This window comes from Muscardinus avellanarius (assembly GCF_963383645.1).
Source record: "Muscardinus avellanarius genome assembly, chromosome: X".
Lineage (NCBI taxonomy): Eukaryota > Metazoa > Chordata > Mammalia > Rodentia > Gliridae > Muscardinus > Muscardinus avellanarius.
The window spans coordinates 97,337,856-97,365,166 of NC_137792.1; the positions used below are offsets into that span (position 1 = coordinate 97,337,856).

Sequence of the window (27,311 nt, forward strand, 5' to 3'; positions counted from 1 at the left end):
TCAGATTAATATCTGGTTTTGAAAATAATCCTCTGAACAGGTTGTGATCCCATTTAATTCATGTTTTAGATCATACCTTATTAAATGAACTCAAATCACTTGATTGACTTGAATTTATATGAGAATTTTCATTGAAAATGTATTTTTAAAAATAAGTCAGGAGTTTTCAAAGGATAAAACGAGAATTTCTCTGTTACTTTAATCTTTGAATTCTCTTCTTTAAAAAAAATCAATAAAGGCCAAATTTCTCATTATCAGAACTAGAAAAACCGAATGCCAGGTCTCAAAAAATCTGTTAACAAAGCATCACCAGACATTGGGCTCAGCAATATTAACCCAGGGTAAAAAGTGAGCATTTTCAAGTTAGTAAAATGAAATGACACAGCATAGACACAAAATGCAAAGGGGAACATTGGATGCAAAATTGAGCTACAAGAGAAGTGAACACAAGACAAATGAGGTACAGAAATGAGGCTGGTATGAAAAGATTGCTAGTCGATTTGATCATGCTGTGATGCCAAAGATAATTTTGAGTGCGTAGTTCATAGTAAAGATAATTGTTTTATTGTGCTTGGTGACATGTGCTGATCACGTGACAGAACCATAGCAGCACTTCTCGTATGAACCACAAGCATCTATTGGGTGATCACTAAAATGATTTTTGTGATGACATGCTGAGAGGTACACATTTAAAAATGCAGATGGCATTTTGTTGCCAGGTTATCAGTATGGTTTTGTCAATAGTAACAAGACTAGTAAAACCACCATTTCTATTTTTTGTCCAAATTGTTTTATTTTACTTTAATCTTAAGCAAAGAATAAAATGCATTACTATATGTTAGATGCCATGCAAATAGATGAAGCTGGGTATATACCAAGCTATTTGCTTATAGAAAGTTCTGTGTTATAAATTCTAAAGTCCTAAAAACTGAATAACCTGCCAGCAAAATGAAATAAATTGGCTTAAAAACAGACCATTCTCTTATCACTCATGAACATACCTGGTCTCCCAGGAGGACCTTGGGGTCCAGGGTTGCCTTTAGGACCTTCCAGAGCTGAGCCTGGAGTACCAGGAGGGCCTGGGGGACCTTGCATACCAGGGAAACCCTGAAAACCTGGCTCACCCTTGGGACCTGGAAGGCCAGGGTTTCCTGGAATGCCAGGTAATCCTCCATCACCCTTTTGACCTGTGAAAACAGAATGACATCAAAGAACAAATTAAATGATAGAGTTATAGGCTTGCTTATAAATAGTTGCTCTAAAATATTAGAAAATCCAATGGAATTCACTGGGGTAATTTCTATCTACCACTAAATTCCAAATCCCTACAAAATCATATTTCCTATTAAATACATGTATCTGTTATTGGACATATTTGTCAAAGTTATGTATAGAAATATAGAAACAATAAGATGCAGAGCAATCATCATGTGACCAGTAGTTGAGAGGAAAAAATAAAGAAGTACAAAATATCTTCAAGAATGGAGGAGCAGAGGTTTGCTACCAGTCTCAGTGATTAAGCAAGGCCCTCCACAACTTAGTGAGACCCTGTTTCAAAATAAAATAGAGCTGGAGGTGTAGCTCAGAGCTAGAATGTCTCTGGATTTAATCTCCAGTTACACACAAGACACACACACACACACACACACACACACACACACACACACACGGGTTCAAATGGCTAGAGACAGCTGAACATGGTGGCGCACATTTGTAATCCGAGTACTTGGGAAGCTGAGACAGGAGGATCACAGGTTCAAAGCCAGCCTCCAGTGGTCGAGTTGCAGAAAGGGCCCTATAGAGAAGCAATTAAGGAGACCAGTCAGAGGGGATGGGATGGGGGAGGATGAAACCTCTTTAAAGCTCAGGAAGTACATAAGCAAATGTATCAAAGATAACCACCAATCAAACATGGTATGGAGGGATGGGGACAGAATGGGATGGGGATTGGTTGAGGGCCATTTGGATGATATGTGCTTGTATATCCTCTCAAATCTTGTATTCCAATGTCATGTATGATTACAATGCACCAATAAAAAATTTTTAAAAAAACAAAGAAAAAAATGCAAAAAAAGGTTTCCAAAACAAAAAAACAAACCAAAACAAAGCCAGCCTCCACAACTTAGCGAGACTCTCAGCAACCTAGTGAGATCCTGTTTCCAAATAAGAAATAAAGTCAGGCTGAGAGTAGAGGTAGAATGCCTCTGGGTTCAATCCATAGTACAAATAAATAAATAAATAAATAAATAAATAAATAAATAAATAAGATGGCTGGAGAAAATCCTTAGAAAAAATATTTTACGTCTAATTTCAAGACTATTGAAAGATATGGATCTACATTGGTTGTATGTGTCCATGCTGACCATTGTATCAAAGATTTATAATTGCAACCTAGAAAAACTGTTCTTAACATTTTTCTATATCACTAAGACTCTTAAGAGCTATAAAATGGTGGTACACTAAAGTATAAAAATTATTGAGGATAATATCTGGATATCTAGGAGATATATTTGTGGTTTAAGAAAAGCACCCATAGAATAGCCAATGGTTATTTCAGAACAGAATATATATACATACATACACATGCATTCAGCACTTCAATCTTTCTATTAACTACTGCATACAATGGGATTGAGCACTAGAGAGGAGAGGCAGTTATGTGTGCATACATATCTTTTTTTTTGTGGTACTGGGGGTGGAACCCAGGGGCTTTTATACCTCCAGGCTATTCTCCCAGACCTATTTTATATTTATATAAAATATATTTATAAATTTATATTTATATTTGGAAACTGGGTTTCACTAAGTTGCTGAGAGCTTCACTAAGTAGATTAGGCTGGCTTCCAATGTGTGTGATCCTTCTGTCTCAGCCTCCCAAGTACTCGCATTACAAGCGTGTACCACCATGCCTGGCTTTTTTTTGCATATCCTTTTAAATATATAAAAAATGGGATGAAGCCGGGCGTGGTGGCGCACGCTTGTAATCCCCGTGCTTGGGAGGCAGAGACAGGAGGATCGCGCAGGTTCGAAGCCAGCCGCGCGCGTTGGCTTAGGAGACCCTGTTTCCAAATAAAAAAGTATAAAAAATAGGTCTGGGAGTGTAGCCCGGAAGTAGAAGGGCTTCCAGGAACCACAGTACCACCAAAAAAAAAAAAATGGGATGAGTTTTTAAGGAACATTTTTATTGTTGGTACATAGTTCTACAGAATTTCCTTATAGTACCTTGAATTTCTTTCATGGTAAAAAAAAAAGGGGGGTGATTTTTTTCCTTCTGGCTAAAAGAGTTCTTTTTTTAAATTTTTAATTTAGTAAAATCTTTCTCTTCATAAAGTTTTGCATTCTTCCTGTATAACTTCCTCAGCATTTATTTATGAGGTTAATGAAGAGGTATTTCCTTAAGGATGCATTTTATGTTGCAAAACTTCTATATCAAGTTGTTAAATAAGAAATATTCTAGATGTTTATCAACAGATGGAATGGATAAAAATGTACATACATACAATAGAGTTTTACTCAGGAGAATAAAATGTTGTCCTTTGCAGGAAAATGTATATAACTAGAAAATGTTATGATAAGTGAGATCAGCCAATCTCTGAAAGTGAAGGGTTGAATGTTTTCTCTCATATGTGGAAACTAGAGAGAAAATAGGAAAGAAAAGAGACTTCATGATAATCAGGAGGCCAGTAGAACAGTGGAAGGGTATCAAGGTGGGAAGGGGGTCTTAATGAAGGATACATACCAAAAACCATGGTATATTCATACATGAAGATGTCACTTTTAATCTCACTAGCATATAGGAGGAGGAAGAAGTCTTTAGCAGAATGGGATGTAGAGAGAAGCATAAAAATAGATGTTGTATGCCTATATAAATATATCACTTTGAATCTTACTACAATGTATAATTATAATGTGTCAGTAATCATTTTTAGGAAGGAAATACTCTAAGGCATACCTTTTATAACACTAACTAATGAAGATGGAAAATATAGATACTTGAGAATATTTTCATCATATGGATAGATTTTACATATTTTATTAAGGTTTACCAGAAAGCCCTGGGAGTCCTGGGGGTCCTGGGAGTCCAAAGCCTGGTTGACCTGCCAGGGTAACAAAACAAAACACACAAAAAAAACTTAAATGGATAATAGGAATTGAAATAAAGACAAATTACTTTCAAATTATTGAGGATGCAATGTATTAAGTACTACAATATCTTCCTTCCTTCCTTCCTTCCTTCCTTCCTTCCTTCCTTCCTTCTTTCCTTTTCTTTCTCTTTCTTTTTTGTGCTAGGGATTGAATTCAGAACCTTGTATGTGCTAGAGCAAGGACTCTACACTAAGCTACATTCCGAGCCCTGGAAGACTGAAAAATTCTAATATATGAAAATTATATAAACATACATCCAGTTTTGATTAGTATCAAATATATTTTATATACTTATACCAATATATAAATAGAATATAGTCTATAATAGTAAAACAGAAATTTGAAAAAGATGGGTAACTTCTTAATGTGAAAAACTGGACAATACAGAACTTGTTTTTATAAGAAGAAGGTAATTTGATTAATAAATGGGAGCTACAGGATAAAAAGGAAGAAGCTAATTTAAAAAAAAAAGCGTGTGGTATCTCAAAAGGAAGAAAAGAAAAAATTTATTTTGGACAAAAAAAGCAAGTTAGTTGCGTGTGGTGGCACACACCTGTAATCCTAGTATTTGGGAGTACTTGGGAGATTAAGACCAGAGGACTGCAGAATCAAGGCCAGCCTCAGCAATTTCACGAGAACCTTAGCAACTTAGCAAGATCCCATTTCAAAAATAATAAATAAAATAGGACTGGGGGTATAGTATGGAGGTATAATGCCCCTGGGTTCTATCTCCAGTACCACACACAAAAGGGGTCAAGGCAAAATTATTAAGAAGGAAATTAGAAAATTAGGAAAAATGAAACAAACATGGCACCTGGCTCGCCCTTCTGTCCAGCTGGTCCAGGAATACCATCTTGACCTGGTTTGCCTTTTTCACCTGGTGGTCCTGGTGGGCCAGGATGACCTCCTCCACCTGAAGAATAAATGACAGCAGATTAAACCCATCATTCCTATTCTTTTTCTTCCATATACCATATTTTCCTCATAGTAACTTCAAAAGGTTTTATCAAAATGACAAAAAGTGATTTTAAAATACTGCTTTAAATCATGAAATTTTATAATAATAAAGACTATAAGCCAGCTGCTGTAGTGCATGCTTGTAATCTCAGTACTTGGGAGGAGACAAGAGGATCATAAGTTTGTGGCCAGCCTCAGGAACTTAGCAAGACCCTCTGCAACTTAGTAAGATCCTTTATCAAACTAAAAAATAAAAAGGGCAAGGGGTGTAACTCAGTAGTAGAATGCTGGGTTCAATCTCCAGCACCAAAAGAAAAATAAAAGCCAGGTATGGTGGTACACACCTATAATCCTAATATTTGGGAGACAGGAGGATAGCAGGTCCAAGGACAGCCTCAGCAACTTAGCCAAACTTTCAACAACCTAGTGAGACCCTGTTACAAAAAAGAAGAAGGAGGAGGAGGAGGAGGAGGAGGAGGAGGAGGAGGAGGAGGAGGAGGAGGAGGAGGAGGAGGGCTATGTAGCTTGGAGGTAGAATGTTCCTGGGTTCTATTCCCAGTACACCACCAAAAAAAATAATTAAAAATGAAGGAGTAATGATATAAAGGAACAATATAATCACTCTACATTCAAAGCTTTTCCATTTGCTGTTTTAATATGGTTTTAGAATATCGAAGAGAGTAAGGTGTGAGAGAGCTCATATGTGCCAAGCAAGTGATTTACTTTAGGAGTCAATAAACAAAATGGCTACAGCCTTCCATTAAAAAAGTGTCTATTTTTTATTAAAGGAAACTTGAATTAATTATTTTTAGAAAAGTGAGCCTAGAAAAGAAGGGTACATAATAATATTTAGGTATTTTTATTAAAAAGCTATTTACTTTGTACTTAATATGCAGTAATAAGTGTATAATCATGTTTCCTTGCTTTGAAAATATTCAGAGCTGAACAAGACTTTATTTTACCAAGATGAATATGATAAACTTTAGTTTTACAGAAGAACTAAGTTTTATTTTTCATGCTCACCTATAGGACCAGGCTCTCCTGGAAGGCCAGGGTTACCAGGAGGACCATTAATACCTTTTGGTCCAGGAAGACCTGGGGTTCCTGGAATAAAGAACTCAATTTAAAAATGGAAAAATCATTGCTTTGAGAGTTACAATTCAAACTTACATTTGTAACATTAACACTGAAACAGTGAAGAACAAAAAGAAACTGAAAAAATGATGGTGATTGCTAAAAACTCATAATAATAATTTCAGGTTTTAAACTTACTTGTCAAGAGGTTGGCATTATTTTACATTCATAACCATGAAAAAGTTCCACTATATTACGTTGGTAATACTTGTAGAATTCCATCCCGTAGTTTTTTTTTAATCTATTATTCTACTGTTGGGCATTTGTGTTGTTGCCAGGTTGTAGCTATTATTAATAACGTGGTTATTCATAGTTCTGCAAAGCTCTTTTTGTGGACCTATGTCTTAATTTATCTTCAAGTGGAATTGCCAGGTCAATGAGTAGTTGTATTTTATGTTTTATTAAAAAGAATGACGAGACATTTTATACTCATAACAGCAATGTATGGGAAATCCAGTTATTTCAAATATTTGCACAATATATGTGGTACTGTCAGTTATTTTAATAGATATGTTATGCTACCTAAATGTGGTTTTAATATGCATTTTTCTGATGCCTAATTATTGGCCATTTATATATCTTGTTTTATGAAATGTCTGTTTAAAGTTTTTCTCATTTTCCATAATTTTGTGAAAATATATCATGTCATAGTAGAAACTGTTTATATACCCCAGATATTAGTCACTTTAAGTTTTGCCCGCATCTAGGTCTAAGATGAAAGTCAATGGAGATAGCCCTGCTTTAAAGTAGTCTGAAACTCCATCACTGCAAGATCAAGTTGATTCTCTGGCAACTGAACTACCCACTAGAACATACTAAATGCTTTTTCAAAGAAATTTAGCAGAATCTAGATTCTCTACACCATACTGTTCATAGCATTCAGTACTCAATAAAAAATACCACATATGAAGAAAAAGAAAAATGTGACTCTCATTCAGAAGAAAATAATTACCAATAGAAATAGATTCATAGATCTACATAGGTAGAAACTCGTCCATAGTTTTGTATACTTTAGTGTAAATTACCATATTCATGTTATGCTTCATAAAAATGTTAAGGATAAGATAACCAAAGACACTCATCCATGCTGCTGTGCAATTTAAAAACCAAACAGTTCAAACAATCCTATGTACATTTCTGAAGCTATCAATACAAACTTCAAAATTATGAATGGGGAGAGGGAGGGAGCAGGGTGGGATCCAGAGGAAACTCATTAGGTGCTATGTACAGGTATGTCTCTAGCACCCTAAAGCTCAATAGAATGCATAATTACAATGCACCAATAAAAACATTTAAAAAGCAAAAAATTAAATGGAATCATGAACAAGCAGATTCAGGTCATCTACTTGACAAAAGTGCTAAGTCCTTTTGCTTGAATGACTCATGCCTGGCCATTTGAGTGAATAGTATGATTGTTCGTTCACCAACAGACACCAGCTGTGTGCTTGCGTACAACTTTCTATAAGAGAACCAGCAGCAGGCTAGGAGCTGGCAGAGTGTATTATCGCCTACAAAAATAGTAAGGCTCCTTAATTGATTTGTGGCTAGCAGTCAAAGATTGAAAAATATTCAACCAAACAAGCCTTTCTGCCCACAGGATAATGTCCTGCTGAGTTGGTAATACTCATTCTCATTTTATACAGAAAGACATTTGGGCCAAGAAAAGGTAAAGAGCTAGTTTGAGATTATGTTGCTGATCAGTACGCAATTGGGAAAAAGAATGCAAGTCTGCCAAATAATAAACTGCTATGTGATATTGTTTAGACTAGATAAAGAAAGAAGGAAGAATTTAAAAAAGGAATGATTTACCTGGGAATCCAGGAAGGCCTGGTTGACCTTTTGCTCCAGGGGCCCCTGGTAATCCAGGCAAACCAGTCTCTCCCGCAGAACCTTTGATACCTGGGTTCCCTGGGTATCCAGGCAGACCACGTTCACCCTGAAAACATGAATAGATAATAAAATGAAATCTCTACTGACTTAGAATGTATAACAACATAACATTATTTATAGAGCGTTTGCTATGCTTTGGGCACTCTGATAAGTACTTTACATAAATTGTTCCATTTAATCATTACAACTGCCCTATGAATTAGGCTTTGTCATCTCCAGTTAAAAATGGAAAAACTAAATCTAAGAGGAATCAAGTGCCTAATATCTTCAGTAAGTAGCATAATTAGGATTTTAACTAAAGTCTCTCAGACTCTAGAGCTCATATTATTCTGGGAATATGTAGATGAACCATTCATATTAATCCTTAACAATCCTATTACAAAGCTGATATTATTATCCCATGTTATGGCAATATAGGTACTAAATGGTAGAATATCAATTTGAACCTAGTCTGTCTTCAGACATTTAACCACCATTCTTATTGTGCTACAATGGAGCATATTGCTTACAGTAAGCATGACTACTAATAGCTATAGTCGATTCTATTGCAAAAGGTGAATTTAATCTTAACATAAAGAAGTCTATCACTTCTTCAGTGGTCATCTAAAATACTACTTTCCCCATAAAGGATAAGTTCTTATTCTTTCATGTTTATATTAGTTTCACATGTGCAAATCTTAACTCAATTATCTTGAAAGTATCATAGACAATTCATACACTACCATTTTTACTCAGCAAATATTTGCATTATATTTTCTTCTAATAACCCTTAGAATAATTCATACCCACATTCATAATTAAAATACAATGAAAGCATACACCCTAACTCTAACCCTACCACAGTGCTCACTACTCTGCTCATGAGGATCATGACTTCTTCAACAAAGTGTTAGTGTTCACTACCAGCTACTGAATATTTCCTTCATCACTTAGTGCTTACACTTCTCTGGGTGAATAATATATCCTATTTGTGATTTGTATGTTTTAGGCATTATGGCAGTAATTTTAAATTAGAGCCTTTTATCTTACATACTATTTTATTCTGAAGAAAAGCTAAAAAGCTCAGCTAGGTACATAAGTACTTGCTTTCTGACTTCTTATTAATCAAATGTCCAGCTAATTTTTAGGCATTCAATTAAATCTTGGCTTGCACTTATTCCATGTTAGATGTTTATACAGTAAATGCTTTGACTAAACTATTGAGTTCTCCTGCTATTCATAATTGAATTAAGTTAATATGCCAATTTTTTAAAAACAAGAAAAAATTATAGTATTCTGCTAGTGGAATATCTGAAAGGCAGATGACAAACTCCTGATTATTTACAATATTACAATATGTAAAGTCTACAAATTACTCTAAGTTCATCCAGCATTGCCACCTAGTACAGTTTATTTCATTACTCTTATGGCACGATTCCTTCAAACTATGTAAAATTGAAAAATAAAGTCCAAATTTTATTAGGACTCCTAAAGAATATTAAAATTAAAATTTATTAGCTTACACTTGATTTAATCTTTTGTTACTTATATACTTATAGAGAAAGCAATGCGTTTCAAAAAAGGTAATCCAGAAGAGATAAAGGGAGTTCTCAGAAACATCAATACACTGGCCAAGAATAGGTAAATCACTATGAGAAAGAAAAATTAAAGGCTAAAAGCTAGAAGTGATCTGAATATACTTCTGCTGCAAATATCTACATTTTTCTTTTGTCAAGCTTTGATAAAATTCAGAAAATGTAACCATATCAAACTTAATGAATTAAATTTGCTGAAATTATGTATGATATAGCAACACTGGAAGACTAGATAAAAGTTTAAACAAGCCTGAAGGTAGAACTACTTTCGAGGTTACTGTGTTATACTACATACAGTTTATGTAACAAAAAAGATTCAATTTGATACCTTCTTTGTTGTTAAAATTCATATTGCTTATCTAAGAGCATTTGGATCATAGGCATTCTCTACTATATCCTATAAAAATAGCATTTTCTCTTATATATATTGATATACCCTAAAAGCCAGAGAAAAATGATAGGTTTGTCCCATTTCAGAGAAGACATTAAAGCTGGTGAGAAAGCCAGTTTTTGCCTACCATTGTAAAACTGAAGAAGCTTTGCCACTGGGAAAAATATCAAAAACAATAAATGGAAACTATTTGGTGAGAAAGGATGAAATCCATACTCTGCTCTCTGGTAAAAGTATTCATTAAAAATAACAAAATTATGTCATTTGTGGGGAAAGAGAAGAAAATGGAGAACATTATGCTAAGTGAGATTAGTCAGTCACAAAAAGTAACAAATCGATGTTCTCTCTAATATGCAGAAGCTAGGGGAAAAAAGGTCATAGGAGGAACTCTAGGTGAGGAAGGAGAAACTTAAATAAGGCAACCTAACTGAGGGGGACAAGAGTAGGGAGAGGTAAATTACATAATGCACATGATGTACATTCATAAACATCAAAGTCAATCAGTAAGCCAAACATAAAAAGGAGAGAGGGAGAGGATTGTGGTGGGAATTGGGGAAGGGCTAAATGAGTGATGTGGGCATGTATGCCTCCACCATCTTATACCCTATTAAGATGTATGACTACAATGCACCAATAAAATATTTAAAAAACAGTTGTCCATCAAATGTAAGTTGTAGTTCTCATATATTGTTAAGTTTTATAGCCCTATCTGCATTTCAAGATAGATTAGGATAGATAAGAACACCAAAATCAAAGTGACAAATGTCAAGGACCCAGGAACTTGAGGTTCTACTTTGGACAGAATATAAACAGAAAAAAAGGATACAGAATCACCTTAAATGCCTTTCAGTAGTAAAAGTAAAGAGAATGTGGTATATGTACAAATAATGAAATACTACTCAGCCATAAAAACATGAATTTTTTCATCTATGACGACATGGATGAACCTTGATAACACTGTGAAATGAAAAATGTCAGGCATGTCAGGTGCAGTGGCACACACTTGTAATCCTAGTACTTGAGAGGCTGAGACAGGAGGATCATGCAGGTTTGGCCAGCCTCAGCTACTAAGTGATGTTCTTAGCAACTTAGTGAGACCCTGTTTCCAAATAAAATATAAAATAGGTCTGGGTGTGTGGCCTGGAGTTAGATGGCCTCTGGGTTCCATCCCAAGTACTTCAAAAAAAGTCAGGCATGTACTGAATTACCACATTATCTCACTCATACATGGAATCTAAAGGAGATCTAAAAGAGCTGAGAAGAATGATCTTGGTAATTTAATGGATATTGTGTTGAATCTGTAGATTACTTTTAGAAGTATGGCCATTTTGATGATATTTATTCTGCCTATCCATGAGCATGGAAGATCTTTCCATCTTCCAAGATTTCTTTTTTCAATGTTTTATAATTTTCTTTGTAGAGATCTTTTACCTCCTTGGTTAAGTTTATTCCTAAGTATTTTATTTTTGTGGGAAATCCAGAGTGAAAGTATTTTCTGAATTTCTTTTTCAGTGGATTTATAGTTGGTGTACAGGAAAGCTTCTGATTTTTTAAGATTAATTTTGTATCCAGACACTTTGCTGAATTTGTTGATCAGTTCTATAAGCCTTTTGGTTTAGTTTGTTGGGTCTTCTAAATATAGTATCATGTCATCTGCAAATAGTGAAAGTTTGAGTTCTTCTTTTCCTTTTTTTAACTCTTTTGATTTCCTTTTCTTGCCTTATTGCTCTAGCTAGGGTCTCAAGTACTGTTTTGAAAAGAAGTAGTGAAAATGGACAACCTTGTCTTTTTCCTGTTTTTAAGGGGAATTCTCAAAGTTTTTCCCAATTTAATATAATGTTGGCTGTGGGTTTAGTGTAGATTGCCTTTATGATGTTGAGGTATGTTACTTCTATTCTGATTCTTTGCAGTGCTTTTGGCATAAATGGATATTGGATTTTTATCAAATAGTTTTTCGCCATCTATTGAAATGATCATGTGATTTTGTCTTTGGTTCTGTTTATGTGATGAATTACATGGATCGATTTTCATCTGTTGAACCAGCCTTGAATCCATGGGATAAACTCTACCTGATCATGGTGTATGATTTTCTTGATGTGGTTTTGAATGCGTGTTCCTAGTATTTTGTTTAGCAGTTTTGCATTTAAGTTCATCCAACATATAGGCCTGTAGTTTTGTTTCCTTGAACTGTCATTATTTGGTTTTGGTATTAGTGTGATGTTGGCTTCAAAGAATGTATTTGGAAGAGGTCCATTTTTCTCTATTTCACGAAACAGATTGAGGAGTTACCAAGATCATTCCTCACAGACATAGAAAAATCAGTCCTTAAATTCATTTGGAACAACAAAAAATCCAAAATAGCCAAAGTAGTTCTCAGCAACAAAAATCATGCAGGAGGAATTATAATACCTGACTTTAAACTATACTACAAAGCCATTGTAATAAAACAGGATGGTACTGGTACAAAAACAGATACATAAACCAATGGAGCAGAATAGAAGATTCAGAAACAAATCCACACACAGCCAATTGATTTTTGACAAAGGGGCCAAAAACATACACTGGGATAAAGATGGTCTGTTCAATAAATGGTGTTGGCAAAACTGATTAACCATATGAAGAAAAATGGAAATTAATCCCACTTTCCCACCCTGCACAAGAGTCAATTCAAGATGGATCAAAGACTTGGAAATTAGACCAGACACCTTGAGGCTCCTTGAACAGGGCATGAGCCTAACACTGCAACCCATAGGCACAGATAAAAACTTTCTCAACAAGACCCCAAAGGGAATGGATGGGGGTTGGGTAGAGGCTAACTGGGTGATGCATGCATGTGTGCCTATTCAAGTTTTTTTTTTTTTATCCCATTATGATGTATGTATATGAGAGCCACAGAGGAGATACGCCAGCCTTACGGCCGAGGACGCAGCAGCAGTGCCTTACTGCCAGCAGCAGCGGCGAGTTCACCAGACGACACCAAACCAATGCACTCAACAGCCCACCAGGCTCCAGAGAGGAGCGGTGAACAGCGAGCCGAGGTGAGCCGCTGTGAAATAGTTGGGCGGGACTCGGCAGATTTTTTGGCGCAGGGAGCATCTAAAGATCCCAGTGGCTGGGCTCAGCACACCCTGCAGGGACTCAGAGCAGAGCTCAAAACCAGAGAAGAAATACGCCAGCCTCACGGCTGAGGATGTGGCAGTGGCGCCATACTGCCACCAGCGGCAACAGCAGCGAATTCACCGAGTCCACTACAGCTCCATCGGTGCACTCAACAACAGTGAGTCAAATTGCGGCCCCTACAGGAGAAATCCCAGCACTGACTCACAGGGACTTGACTCAGTGGGGGAGTGGCGGTGGCCAAGATATCACACCATAGGAGATCGCCCAACCTGGCAACCCCCATGGTCGAAAGCAGCCTCGATTGACTCCCAGGGTCTGAGACTCTGCAATAAAACCCAGTAAAGGAGTAGTGGGGACTGAGATCCAGAGCACCTTAAGTGAAGTCTTAGTGACCCAAGGGAAGAACCCAGAGAAGGCACAAACTTCCGAAATCATGGGAAAGAGGAATTCTTAAAGGCAACAAAAACAAAGGGCCATGTGACATTCAGAGGCAAACCAATTAGAATCACTCCAGACTTCCCAAACCAAGTCATGAGGGCCAGAAGGGCTTGGAGTAACATATTCCAAACTCTGAAAGAAAACAACTTCCAGCCAAAAATTTCCTACCCAGCAAAACTTTCTATCAAATTAGATGGGGAAATAAGAAGCTTCCATGACAAACAGAAACTGAAGGAATTTATGTCTTCAAAACCAGCACTAGAGAAAATACTCAAAGAGATTAACTACAAAGAAGAAATAGGTAACACACACCAGAACCAGAGAAACAAGATTTTCCATCCAACAGACAACTAAGATTGGTTATCTGTGGAGATTCATTATTTATGTTAGTCTTTTACATATCTCTAAATTGTATTGTTTGCTTTTATTGTTGCTAATTTTTAGGATTTCTAGTTGTACTATTAATATACCTTCAGATATAGCATTTGGAAATATTTTATCCCATTCTATCAGTAACTTTTAACTCTGTTTACATTGTCTTTGGGTATATAATATTTTTTTATCTTTTAGGGAGTTTGTTTACCCTTCTTTTGCCTGTGCCATTAAAATCATATCCAAGAAATCACTGCCAATTTCAATGTTGTGAGGTTTAATGACCCAGATTTTCTTCTAAAAGTTTATAGTCTTAAGATTTATATTTAGGTCTTTTATATATTTTGAGTTCAAATTTGTATATGGTATTAGGTAAGGGTCCAATTTTATTCTTTTCCATGTAATTATTATTTTTCAACAATATTTAGTCAAAAGATTATTATTTCCTCCACCAAATGTTCTTGGAAACCTTGTCAAAAATAACTTGACAATATATGGAATAATTTATCTCTAGGCTTTTGTTTAACTCCAATGGTTTATATATCTGCCTTTATAACAGTACTACACTGTTTCAATTATTGTAGCTTTATATGGTTTGAAATCAGAAAATATATATCTTCTAGCTTTGTTCTTTTTTGAGATCCTTTTGGGTATCTAGAGTCCATATTCTATATTAGGATAGATTTTTTTTGAAAAATAAGTAAATAAATGTATGATAGTTTCACCTAAAAATATTCTCTGGTAAGAAAGAAAGCAAAAAGAAATATTGAAATGTTATCTTTAAGTCATCAAATGCTTGGTATCAGACAAAAGAAACTGTTCTGTGAGATTATCATTGTTAATTTTGGATAAATTGCTATAATACTAGATGTCAACCACTAAGCCAAGCATGGGAAGGAGGGATGGGGAGGGAACGGGGTGGGAATCGGGTAGGGGCTAATTGGGTGATGTGTGCATGTATGTCTACAAAAGTTTTTTTTTATCCCATTATGATGTATGAATACAGTGCACCAATAAAAAAGTAAAATAAATAAATAAATAAATTTAAAAAATGATGTATGAATACAATGCACCAATAAAAAAAAGTCAGGCATGGTGGTGTATACCTTTAATCCCAGAACTTGGGAGGCTGAGAAAGGAGGATTGCAGGTTTGAGGGCAGTCTTATCAACTTAGCAAGACTTTTTTTTTACTTATTGTTGTGTGTGTGTGTGGTACTGGGGATGTAAACCAGGGGCTTTCTACCTCTGGAAAGAAAAAAAAAATAAAAGAGTAGAGAGTAGAATACTAATTTTTAGAGATTGAACAGGGAAAAAGAAAGAAAGGAAAAGGTGATCAATAGATATACTCTTATTGTTTGACAGGTAGAATAAATTCTGGAGTTTTATGGCAGAGCAGGGTGAATATAATTAATGAGAATAGAAGAGAGGAGTTTGAAAATAGAAGAGAGAAATTTGAAAGTACATAGTAAAAAAGTGATAAAAGTGTAAGGTGCACATGTGCTAATTATCCTTAGCAATTATGTACATATGCATGAATCAAAAGATCACAGTGTGAGCCAGATGAAATAGCACATGCCTTTAATTTCACTATTTGGGATGCTAAAACAGGATGATCGCAGGTTCAAGGTTCAAGGCTAACACATTGGTAACTTAGGAAGACCCTGTTCCAATATAAAAATAAAAAAGGCTATGCATATAGCTGAGTGATAAAATGCTTCTGGGATAAACCCCCCAGCATCATACACATAAGTAAATAAATAGAAAAGCAAGTGGCTGCAGACATTCTTTATCTAATACTTTAATTGCAACATAATTGATGTGTAAACCTGCATACACTTAACCTACATATTTCAATGAATTTGGATGTAAGCATGTACTAATGATACTATCATGATTAAGAAATTAAACATATCCATCACTTTCAAAAATTCCTTTGTGTTCTTTTCTGTATGTGTGTGTTTTGTGGTAAGAGTAGTTAATATAAAATTAACACTCTTACTATATCTTAAGATGAATAATATTATTGACTGTAGCTACTATATTTTAATCTTGCATAATCTGGCATAACTGAATCTTTATCTCTATTCAGCAGCCATTAATTTAATAAATGACATATAGAAGACAGTATATAATAAAATTTTCAAATTTGCATTTTATTTAGCTCTTTTAGAGAGCAAGTAAATGTTAAGCTAACAGGGACAAACTGATAAATAATAGGTCAGGGTTACCTGAGCAAGACCAAAGGTATCACATGAGATTCAATATGTGTATGTGTGAAGTGATGATATCAAAGAAAAATAGCATGAGGTATGTTTATAAGATAATGGGCCCAATACTATAATGTTCTAACCAAGGGAAAAAATACTAGCAAATTGCTTCACAATACTAGCAAATTGGCTCAGTGTAGCCAAAAGTGGCTCTAAATGCTAAAGAAACATTAGAGAAAATATGACTATAAAATCATGCTATTCCAATAGCATGGCATATGTAGTTCTATAACCACACCATATAAAATTATTTAAAATAAGTTCAAAATTGAACTCAAGCATTGTACTCATTTGTTCATTAAAACTAAGGGTTGTAGATATTAAAACATGCTGAAATGATACTGATTTTCTGACAAATCAAAACATTATATTTAGCCAAGTGTGGTGGCACACATCCATAATCCCAGCACTGGGAAAGGTAAGACAGTAAAATCATGGGTTAGAGGCCAACCTCAGCAACTTAGCGAGGTCCTCTGTAACTTAATGAGACCATGTTTAAAATTTAAAACATAAAAAAGGGCTGAGATTATAGTTTGGAGATAGAATGTCCCTGGGTTCTCTAGTAAAACACACACACACACACACACACACACACACACACACACACACACACTATAAGTGGAAACCTTGCATATTTCCCACTACTGTGCACATACAGTACTTAAATAGCTAAAATATTGAGATATAGTTTAAATACAACTCATCAACATAATGTGTTCAATTCAACATTCTTAGTTTATTTACAGGCTTGTACAATCATTATCACAGTCTAAATTTAGAAAACTTTCATTTCCTCTTAAAAGAAATCCTATACCCATTAGCAATAATTCCCCAATTCCCCTCCTTTGAGTCCCTGGCAATACCTAATCTGCTCTTTATACAGATTTCCCTACTCAGGACATTTTATGTAAATTAAATCTTACAATATGTGGTCTCTTGTGATTGGCTTCTTTCACTTAACATTTTTAAGTTTAATCCATTATATAATGGCGGTGCTTTTTAAATAATATGTCACTCTTTGGAGAAAGCAAATCCATGATTAGCTTATTTTTAATTTTAAAACAGGGTCTCACAAAGATGTTGAGGGTTTTACTAAGTTGCTAAATCTATCCTGAAACCTGCAATTCTCCTGTCTCTGCCTTCCACATACTGGGATTATAGGCATGTTCCACTGTGACTGTGAAGTTTTTTTTTTTAATGGTTCTCTTCCTTTGTAACATCTTCATCCTTTTGATTAGTGCCTTTTTTTCTAACTTATTTTGGTAAGTTTGCCTTCAATACATTCTTGGTTTCATATCTAGAGTCTCAAATGGTGGCAGTGTCTACATTCTTATGGTTGGCTATTTTTCAGTAAGATCATTTACATCAGATTCAAATCTCACTTCCAGTGTTACCACTTTTCTTTTTGTGTATGTATGTTCTGAGGATTGAAACCAGAGCCTCACAAACACTAAGCATGTTCTTTATAACTGGGCTACACTCTCAGCCCCATTTTTACTTTTTTTCACTTTCTACTTTACTTGTCAATTTCCTCTTCCAACTGTCCATTTTTATAAAATAGCACATTGGTTTATCACTGGGAGACAAGGATGGAACACACTACATGCTTTGCTGCCAGTATATGAACTGAACATATGCAAAGTAATTAATCACTGGTAAAATCTGATAGGAGTAAAACGACTATTCACAGATCATTATGCAATTTGTTATTTACATGGAGATTTGTGGACTGAAAGGCCAATATACCATGGTAACTGAAATTTGAGCCATTCTTTTGTAGATCAGTTTTATTTAACTAAGTTGTCGTAACTAAAATTTATACATATTATATCCCTGAAAAGCAGGACAATCAGTACTTAACAAAACTGAACTATAAAATCATGCTTCTTAACTTTTCACTATTCTATGATAGAATGATATCATATGAGAGCCTGGTGTGTTGGCATACACTTGTAATCCCTGTGCTTGGGAGGCTGAGACAGGAGGATCGTTCAGGTTCGAAGCCAGCCTCAGCTGGCTTAACAGACCCTGTTTAAACTATAAAGTAAGGCTGGGAGTGTAGCCCGGAGGTAGAAGGCCCCTGGGTCCCATTCCCAGTACTACCACCAACAAAAAAAAAGAATAATAGCACATGAAATAAATAGTAAACTATTTCCTTGTTTTCTCACTTCTGTAAATTTACAAATTTAGAATGGGATTTTCTTATTGACATATATTTGTAGAGCACATAGAAATACTGTAAATCAGCCTATTGATTGAAGAATTGAATATACATTGGATATTTGCAAACTGGAATATATTTTTGTTATCATCCATTATAAATTACTACATAAATGTAAACTATGGAAATGTATCTGGTATATCTCTTACAGTAAGTTGATCAACTGGATAATTAAACTGTAGCATTTTTATATACCACACAAAAGAAATTATTGCCAGGCACAATGGCACAGTGGCACAAGACTGTAATCCTAGCTATTTGATGGCTGAGGCAGGATGATCATAAGTTTGAGGCCATCCTGGGTGACTTAGTGAGATCTTCTTTCAATTAAAATAATAAAATAAAATGGGCTATGATGTAGCTCAATGGTAGAGCAGTTTCCTAGCATGGGTGAGACCCTAGATTCAATCCTTAGTACTGCAAAAGAGAACAAAAGGGAAAATCTCTTTTTTCTTTTTTTTTTGATGGTACTGGGGTTCCTGGAAACCCTTCTACCTCTAGGCTATATTCCCAGACCTATTTTTTATATTTTTATTTGGAAACAGGGTCTCTTAAGCCAGCGAGGCTGGCTTCGAACTTGCTTGATTCTCCTGTCTTCACCTCTCAAGCACGGGGATTACAAGCGTGCGCCACCACGCCCAGCGGAAAATCTCTTTAAAATATAATTAAGTAGGCCGGGCGTGGTGGCGCAGGCTTGTAATCCCAGCATTTGGGAGGCTGAGACCAGAGGATCGCGGTTCGCGGACAGCCTCAGCTACTGAGTGAGGCCCTCTGCAACTCAGTGAGACCCTGTTTAAAAATAAAGAATAAAAAATAGGGCAGGGGGTGCAGCTTGGAGGTCGAATGCCTCTGGATTCCATCCCCAGACCGGCAAAAAAAAAATATATATATATATATGTAAATATATATATATATATATGTAAATTCTTATTTCAGTAGGAAATTTCAATAACTCCATGCAAGCTAAGTATCAAAATTCCTTTTCTAATACTCCTTAGCTCTTTAGTCTGTCTACATGATTAAGGAAGTCATTGCCCTTTTATATGGATTTAAGCAGTTGTTGATAAATTCTTGCTGAGTCCAATGGTTCTAAATTATAAATTTGGTTAGATGAGAAACACCACCAAAGTTTCCACATTGCCTAGGGAGCAGAGGAATAGGCAAAACTGTACTTAATAATTATCTCAGAGCCGGGCGTGGTGGCGCACGTAATCGCTGTGCTTGGGAAGCGGAGACAGGAGGATCGCGTAGGTTTGAAGCCAGCCTCGCTGGCTTAAGAGACCCTGTTTTCACATAAAAATATAAAATAGGTCTGGGAGTGTAGCCTGGAGGTAGAAGGACTTCCAGGAATCCCAGTACCACCAAAAAAAAAAAATTACCTCAGATATATTTTCATTAACTGATAAGGTTCCCTTTTTATAAATCTTTTCAAATTAAATAACAACAATATTAGGAAAAAGAACAATTCCATCACTAAAATGGGAAAGTCAAAGTGAGGCAAAACGATACATTTGGACTATTGAAAAATACCCAAACACCCAGAGATTAAGATACAGAAAAAAAGAAAGCAAAAAGGTTTTCCCATTTTTGGACTTAGTTCAAACATAAAAACATTTCTTCTTTACATTCTAAAAAAAGAGAAGGGACAGATCTCTTACCCAGTATATACCATGTTATTCTATAATTTGTTTAATGAAACATTAAGAATGAACTCAGTGTTAAAATCACAAATGCTGGAGCATATAAGTAGCATATGATTACCTTTGGGCCAGGAAGACCTGGAAGACCAATGCCTGAAACACCAGGATCACCTTTCTCTCCTTTCTGTCCAGGTACTCCCGGTGAGCCAGGCTGCCCAGGAACTCCTGGAGATCCAGGGGACCCTTCCACACCCTGGGGGCCTGTTGAAAATACATAATATTATAATATATTACAAAATATTCTTTACTGGTGGCATATCTAAGAGCCTAAAACCAAGAAAAAGATAATGTGGTATATACACAGAGAAATTTACTTAGCCATAAGGAACAAAATTATGCAATTTGAGGAAAATAGATGTGACTATATATAGTATATTACACTAGGTGAAAACAGGCAGTCTAAAAAAAAGTGTCACTTGCATTCTCTCATGTGTGGAAGCTAAAGAGACAATAAGAAACAAAAGCGACTTCAGATAAATGAGAAAGACCAGTAGAATAGTGGAGCAGGATTGGAGGAGGGAACTGGAGCAGGGAAAAGGAGAACTTATGAAAAAAACAAATAGTTCGCCGGGCGTGGTGGCGCACGCTTGTAATCCCTGCGCTTGGGAGGCGGAGACAGGAGGATCATACAGGTTTGAAGCCAGCCATGCTGGCTTAAGAGACCCTATTTCCAAAAATAAAATAGGTCTGGGAGTGTAGCCCGGAGGTAGAAGAGCTTCCAGGAACCCCAGTACCAACCAACCAACCAACCAACCAACCAATAGTTCAAAAAATGCTATGACCTTATATGAAGGTATCACTATCAATCTCACTAAAACTTATGAGGGTTGGGGAGCAGAGTGCTGTGTGCATGACTGTATCACCTTGAACCTCACTATGATGTATAATTACAATACACCAATAAGAATATTTTTTAAATCTCTTCATACTTTGTTATATAATAATGAGCATCACAACCAGGATTAAATAAAAGCCCAGTTTAATGAAGTTTAAATAAAAGGGATATAGTTGGATAACAGATATGTTTGCTAATTCTTTTATTTTTTTACTGATTGAGTTGTATCAGTTTGCAATTTATTGGTGCACTGTAGCCTCACATCATAATGTAGTTCTAACTTTTAAAGTTTCTACATTTCTATCCCTTAATTTCCCACTTTGAATATTCTTGTAATGAGAGAGATTTTCTCAGCCTGATTTTCTCAACACTAGTCATCTCTTTTATTTTATTTTCTTTCCCTTCTTCCCCTTTCCCTTTCTTCCTTCCTTTTCAGTGCTGGGGATCAGACTTAGAACCTCACGCATGCTAGGCAAGTGCTTTACCAATGAACTACATACTCATTCCCTATACTAGTTTTTATTCTGACAAAATTACAATGCATACCTTCAATTTGTGAAACTAAATACATGAGAACTTTTCATCACTTACCTGGAAACCCCATATCACCTATGTTTCCTTTAATTCCAGGAGGTCCTGTAAGTCCTGGTGGGCCAGGGGAACCAGGGTTACCCTTGGGACCTATAAAAGTCAAATTGAAGGCAAGTAAGCTCCTTCCATCATGGGACTGGATGGATTAAATCTTAATATATTACTAAAGTCCACAGATATAATTCAGCATGGAATAGGCAAGAAATACGTAAGTAATTTCCTTAGGAATATATCACAATACATTTATGACAATAGAGGTCTCAATATAATTTTAAAAAGAAGAGAAAAAATTTCCAGAACATGTTATTCCCCTAAACTAATTCTAATCACCTAGGATTCTATTTAAAAAAATTTTTTTACTGGTGCTTTGCAGTCATACATCTTAACAGAATAAAAGACTTGTGTAGACATACATGCACACATCATCCAATTAGCCTATACCCGGTCCCCACCCCATCCCTCCTTCCCATGCTTGGCTTATTGAATTTGATATGTTTGTTTAAGTACATCATGTGTTTTAAAGAGTTTCTCTCTTCCCCCCTCCTACCCCTCAGTTAAATCACCTTATTTGCTCTATTTTTAATACATGTATGGCTACCCTTACAATATTTTCATAAGTAAATCCATAAGTCTGTTTATAAAAGATTCATAAATGATGATTAAAGCATGTTATATACATGTATGGAAATGTCAAAATGAAATAATACATTAATTTTACATTTATTATGTGCTAATAATTATTGAAACTTTAATAAATGGCTCTCCCATGTAGAGTTTTGTTATATGAGACCAGAAAAAACAAAGGTGGTAACATGTCATGATACAGTTCTACTATAAGATAAGGGTTGATGGGCTGATGGAGAGGCACTTGGCAGTCATTCTGACAAGCAAAGCTTTTCTCTCTGAACATTCTTCCTAGAGCATAGGTTCTCTGGTATCACCTGGGTATTTTCCAAGGACCACAGAGTTACCTTAAATATTTTTTCTTTTACGTTCTCTTTCACAATGATTTCCAACTTGGGAAAGAATGCAGATGATATGAGAAAGAGAATTTCTAAGTACATCTAGGCAATGTATTGTGGAGACCAGAGCAAAGTAACTGACCTTCAGAGCTCTTAGAAGGATGATAACCAGCTGTTCTTTATCTCTTTAGGAGAAAAACTAAAATAAAATGGCTTAAGAAGCATCAAGAAAGAGTTTTATGAGTAATAAGAAAAAAAAGCTACTCATCGTAAAGGTTATTAATGCTATAAGAGACTACCAAGGGAGGCTGTGAAATTTTCATCCCTAGAAAATTTAAAAAATAGAAGTAGCAGCTGTTTTACATGAATTACTGATTGATTTGTGGGAAGAAAAAAACAAAACAGAAAAGATTAAGCTATTTAGAAGCCTATCAGATAGTTGCCTGCTAGGGCTGGACCCCGGCAATATATGTTATGATATACTTAATCAAACACGGGACCCTACTTGAACCACATTTATGTGTATACCCTGCTGCCACAAAATTAAGAAATTCAATGAGAAAAGCAAAATATACTACAAATCTTATCTGTTGAGACATGAGCCAAATTGCAACATTTTTGTCAACGTTGAGCTCCACATTTTAGTGGCTACCTAAGAAAGTTGCTATGACCAGATCTAAAATATCATCACACATGATAAAAACATAATTACTTTGTCAAGATTCAGGATCAGTTATCTAAATGCTACAAGTTGTCTATCATACTTACCTGGTGGCCCTGGCAATCCAGGTTGTCCACTAAGTCCAGGTTGTCCTGGCTCTCCAGGCAAACCCTGGTAGCCTTTTGGCCCTGGAATTCCAGGAATACCTTTCAAGAATGAGTAAAAGAGACAAGATAGACTGATTATCCATTTAATAAATTTGGCAGCTGAGCATTGTGGCACATGCCTGTAATCCCAATACCTGGGAGGCTGAAACAAGAGAATTGTAGGTTTGAGGTCCACTTTAGCAACTTAATGTGACCTTATTTCAAAATAAAACATGAAATAGGGCTATGGGTGTAGCTTGGCAATAGAATGCCTCTGGGTTCCACTTCTAGTATCAAAAATACATACAAACATACATATATACATGTATGTTTGACAACACAAATTACTCAAATGTTGGATTATAAGTGAAGTATAGGAACTAGTGTTATTCTTTTTTGTGGTACTCTGGACTGAACTCAGGTGTGCTTTAGCACTGAGCTATACCCCAACTCCTTTTACATTTTTATTTTGAGGAAGGGTCTCACTAAATTGCCCAGGCTGGCCTCCAATTTGTGATCCTCCTGCCTTAGCCACCAAAGAAGCTGAGATTATAGGCATATACCACCTCACCTAGTGAGCTGATGATAATTCTGGTATTCTATGAATCATTAGTGCTGAACTCATATTAAAACACAATGTATTTATCTACAACCAAGAATTTCAGATCATTCAATAATGTTATTTTCTTTCTGTGGCTTCAGTTTTATACAGTAAATAATGAAATTAGGACACATAATTCATTAATTGTCTTTCAAATTCTATGATTATCTTTCATAAGCCTATAGAAAGCATAGCCAAGAAAAGAACACTTGCAAGGAATAAACCAGGAAAGATCTCATTTTAGCTATAATAAAATATTAGGTGGTTCTGTCTCTTTTGGAACTATGCACAAAACTGTAATACCTTGAAATACTTTTGGGGGAAAAAAATCCTACCAAATCTTACTCATTGAGAAACTTCTATCTGTGTACACACACACACACACACACACACACACACACACACACAAACACACACATCAGACAATATTAATAGTTAGAACACAAAAAGAGTTACACATTTACTACAAGTTTCAAATATACATAGCTATGTTAAAAATTCAATATTGAGTTGGGCGTGGTGGCGCATGCCTGTAATCGCTGCATTTGGAGGCAGAGACAGGAGGATGCGCAGGTTTGAAGCCAGCCTCGCTGGCTTAAGAGACCCTGTTTCCAAATAAAAATATAAAATAGCTCTTGGAGTGTAGCCCTGAGGTAGAAGGGTTTCCAGGAACCCCAGTACCACACACACAAAAAATTCAATATTGCTTAAAAGATGATATATTCTCTCTCTCTCTCTCTCATATATATATATATATATATATATATATATATATATATATACACATACATATGTTAGTATGATTCTGTGTTTTTAAAATTTAATTGGTACAACATAATTTTAAATAATAATATAGTTCAAATTAATAGTAACATACATGCACACAACATTTGATTTTTACCTATTTATATTTCATGATGAGGAGAGATACCACAAGAATAATGGAAGGGGACTGGGAGAAGGAGGGGAGGAGGAAAAGGAGGATTTATGAAGGAAACAGTTCAAATAATACTATGTGCATATATGAAGATAGCACTGCTTATCTCATTAACATACACAGGGAGGAGGAGGGAGCAGGGTGAGACCTGGAGGAAAGCATACCAAGTGTTATATACATCTACATCCTATCACTCTGAACCTCATTACGATGCATAATTACAATGCATCAATAAAAGTATATATATTAAAGATATTGGATCAATGGCTAAAAAGGCATCCCATACCTTTAACAAAATGAACAAAAACCCCTCATGTTATACTTCACACCTTGTTTGCTTCTAATACAATTCTTACAATAAAACAGTTGTTCCAAGCCGGGCGTGGTGGCGCACACTTGTAATCCCCGCGCTTGGGAGGCAGAGACAGGAGGATGGCGCAGGTTCGAAGCCAGCCACATGTGCTGGCTTAGGAGACCCTGTTTCCAAATTTTTTTAAAAAATGTAAAAATAGGACTGGGAGTGTAGCCCGGAGGTAGAAGGGCTTCCAGGAACCCCAGTACCACCTAAAACAGTTGTTCCTACTTTCAGTGACTTCCCCCAAGCTAAGCTTGGCTATTCAGAGTCCAATATTTGTCTATCTTGCAAGGTAAGATAACAGTGAACTGTATTTAAAAGCCAAGTATGATATGTATACCAAAACACTTAAGTCCCACAATGTACCATTTGTTCCCATCTGGTTTCAGGGGGGAAAATAAAGAAAACAATAAATTTGTTAAACACTGAAATCTATTTTATATGTGGTTGAAACTATATATTCTTTTTTTCTACTACATTCTTAACTACTTTTTGGAAGGCTTGAAGGAGATTGCCTGTGTCTATTTTAAAATTCATAGCTTATGATAAGTACACTATAAAGAAAATATTCAAACAAAAGTTGACCAACAAAAAACAACAAAATGTTGACCAATGAAACAGTATGAATGAAATGAAAAATTAATATTCATTATCAAAATTTGATGCATCTAAGTGTCTTTTGTTGATAGATTTTGTATTTCAAGTCACTTTTCTTGCTATTTAAAAATTAAACTTCACACTGGGCGTGGTGGTGCATGCTTGTAATCCCTGTGCCTGCAAGGCGGAAACAGGAGGATCTCGCAGGTTTGAAGCCAGCCTTGCTGGCTTAAGAGACCCTGTTTCCAAATAAAAAATATAAACTAAGTCTGGGAGTGTAGCCTATAGGAAGAAAGGTTTCATCCCCAGAACCACCAGAAAAACAAAAAATTAAACTTCAGGAGTTAGGCATGGTGGCACATGCTTGTAATCCCAGTACTTGGGAGGCTGAGACAGGAGGATAGTGGGTTCAAAGTCAGCCTCAGCTACTTAGTGAGGCTGTCTGAATCTTAGTGAGACCATTTCATAATAAAGAATAAAAAATCAGGCTGGTATTGTAGCTCAGAGGTAGAATCCCCCTGGGTTCAAACCGCAGTACCTAACACACACACACACACACACACACATACACACACACACACACACACACACAGAGACACACACACACACATACCCCACACACAATTAGGGTTTGAAGATGTAGCTCAATGGCAGAGTTCGTGCTTATTGTGTGCAATGCCCTGAGTTTAATCCCCAACACACACACACACACACACACACACACACACACACACACACCCCAAAACCAAACCCCCCAAATAAAACACCACTAAACCTCACATATATCAGGAAAAGTATTTATAAATACATATCTCTACACACCTGGTAAGCCAGGTTCTCCCTTTTCTCCTTTTGAGCTCAGGAGAATTGGATCCATGGGTCCAGGAGGGCCTGGAAGGCCAGGTTCTCCTTTACCACCCTTTTCTCCTGCAGGGCCAGGAAGTCCTGGCTGACCCTGCAAGCCATTATCACCTAAAACAACATGTTTAGAGAAGACAATAGATCATAATTATCCATCCAAAATTAATGCACATAAATATCATGTTTAGTAGTTGTATAGGCTAGCTGGGCGTGGAGGCACACATTTGTAACCTAGTACTTGGGAAGCTGAGACAGAGGATTGCAGGTTTGCGGCCAGCCTCAGATACTTAGTGAGGCCCTCTGCAACTTAGTGAAATCCTGTTTCAAAATAAAGAATTAAAAAATAGGGCTAGGGATGTATCTTGGAAATAGGATGCCCTTGAATTTTTTTCCTTTAAGAAAGGAAAAAAAAATAGTTGTGTAGATTGATGGTAACTCAAAAAATTCACACAGCTTGTTATTATCTAAGAATTACTGGAGTCCATATACATTTTTAAACTCAAATAAAAACCCTTTTCTTAATTTCTCTCACAACGATAGAGATGAACTACAAA

The 27,311-nt window shown here is 35.9% G+C and overlaps 1 protein-coding gene across 2 annotated transcripts in view; it reads right to left on the bottom strand.

Moving 5' to 3' along the window:
- The window catches only part of COL4A5 (collagen type IV alpha 5 chain), a gene marked incomplete at both ends in the record, with an annotated part of 237,249 nt that overhangs the window by 25,150 nt on the left and 184,788 nt on the right, over positions 1–27,311 (bottom strand). Inside the window, 9 exons of one of the 2 annotated variants that reach the window (XM_080719284.1) lie at positions 1,002–1,187; positions 4,047–4,097; positions 4,961–5,059; positions 6,127–6,207; positions 8,047–8,173; positions 20,273–20,412; positions 21,638–21,727; positions 23,368–23,466; positions 26,719–26,868. In XM_080719284.1, the coding sequence (XP_080575410.1) occupies positions 1,002–1,187; positions 4,047–4,097; positions 4,961–5,059; positions 6,127–6,207; positions 8,047–8,173; positions 20,273–20,412; positions 21,638–21,727; positions 23,368–23,466; positions 26,719–26,868 (1,023 nt within the window). Of the gene's footprint in view, positions 1–989; positions 1,188–4,046; positions 4,098–4,960; positions 5,060–6,126; positions 6,208–8,046; positions 8,174–20,272; positions 20,413–21,637; positions 21,728–23,367; positions 23,467–26,718; positions 26,869–27,311 lie in introns of both variants that reach the window. The other variant, XM_080719283.1, reaches the window with a different exon arrangement.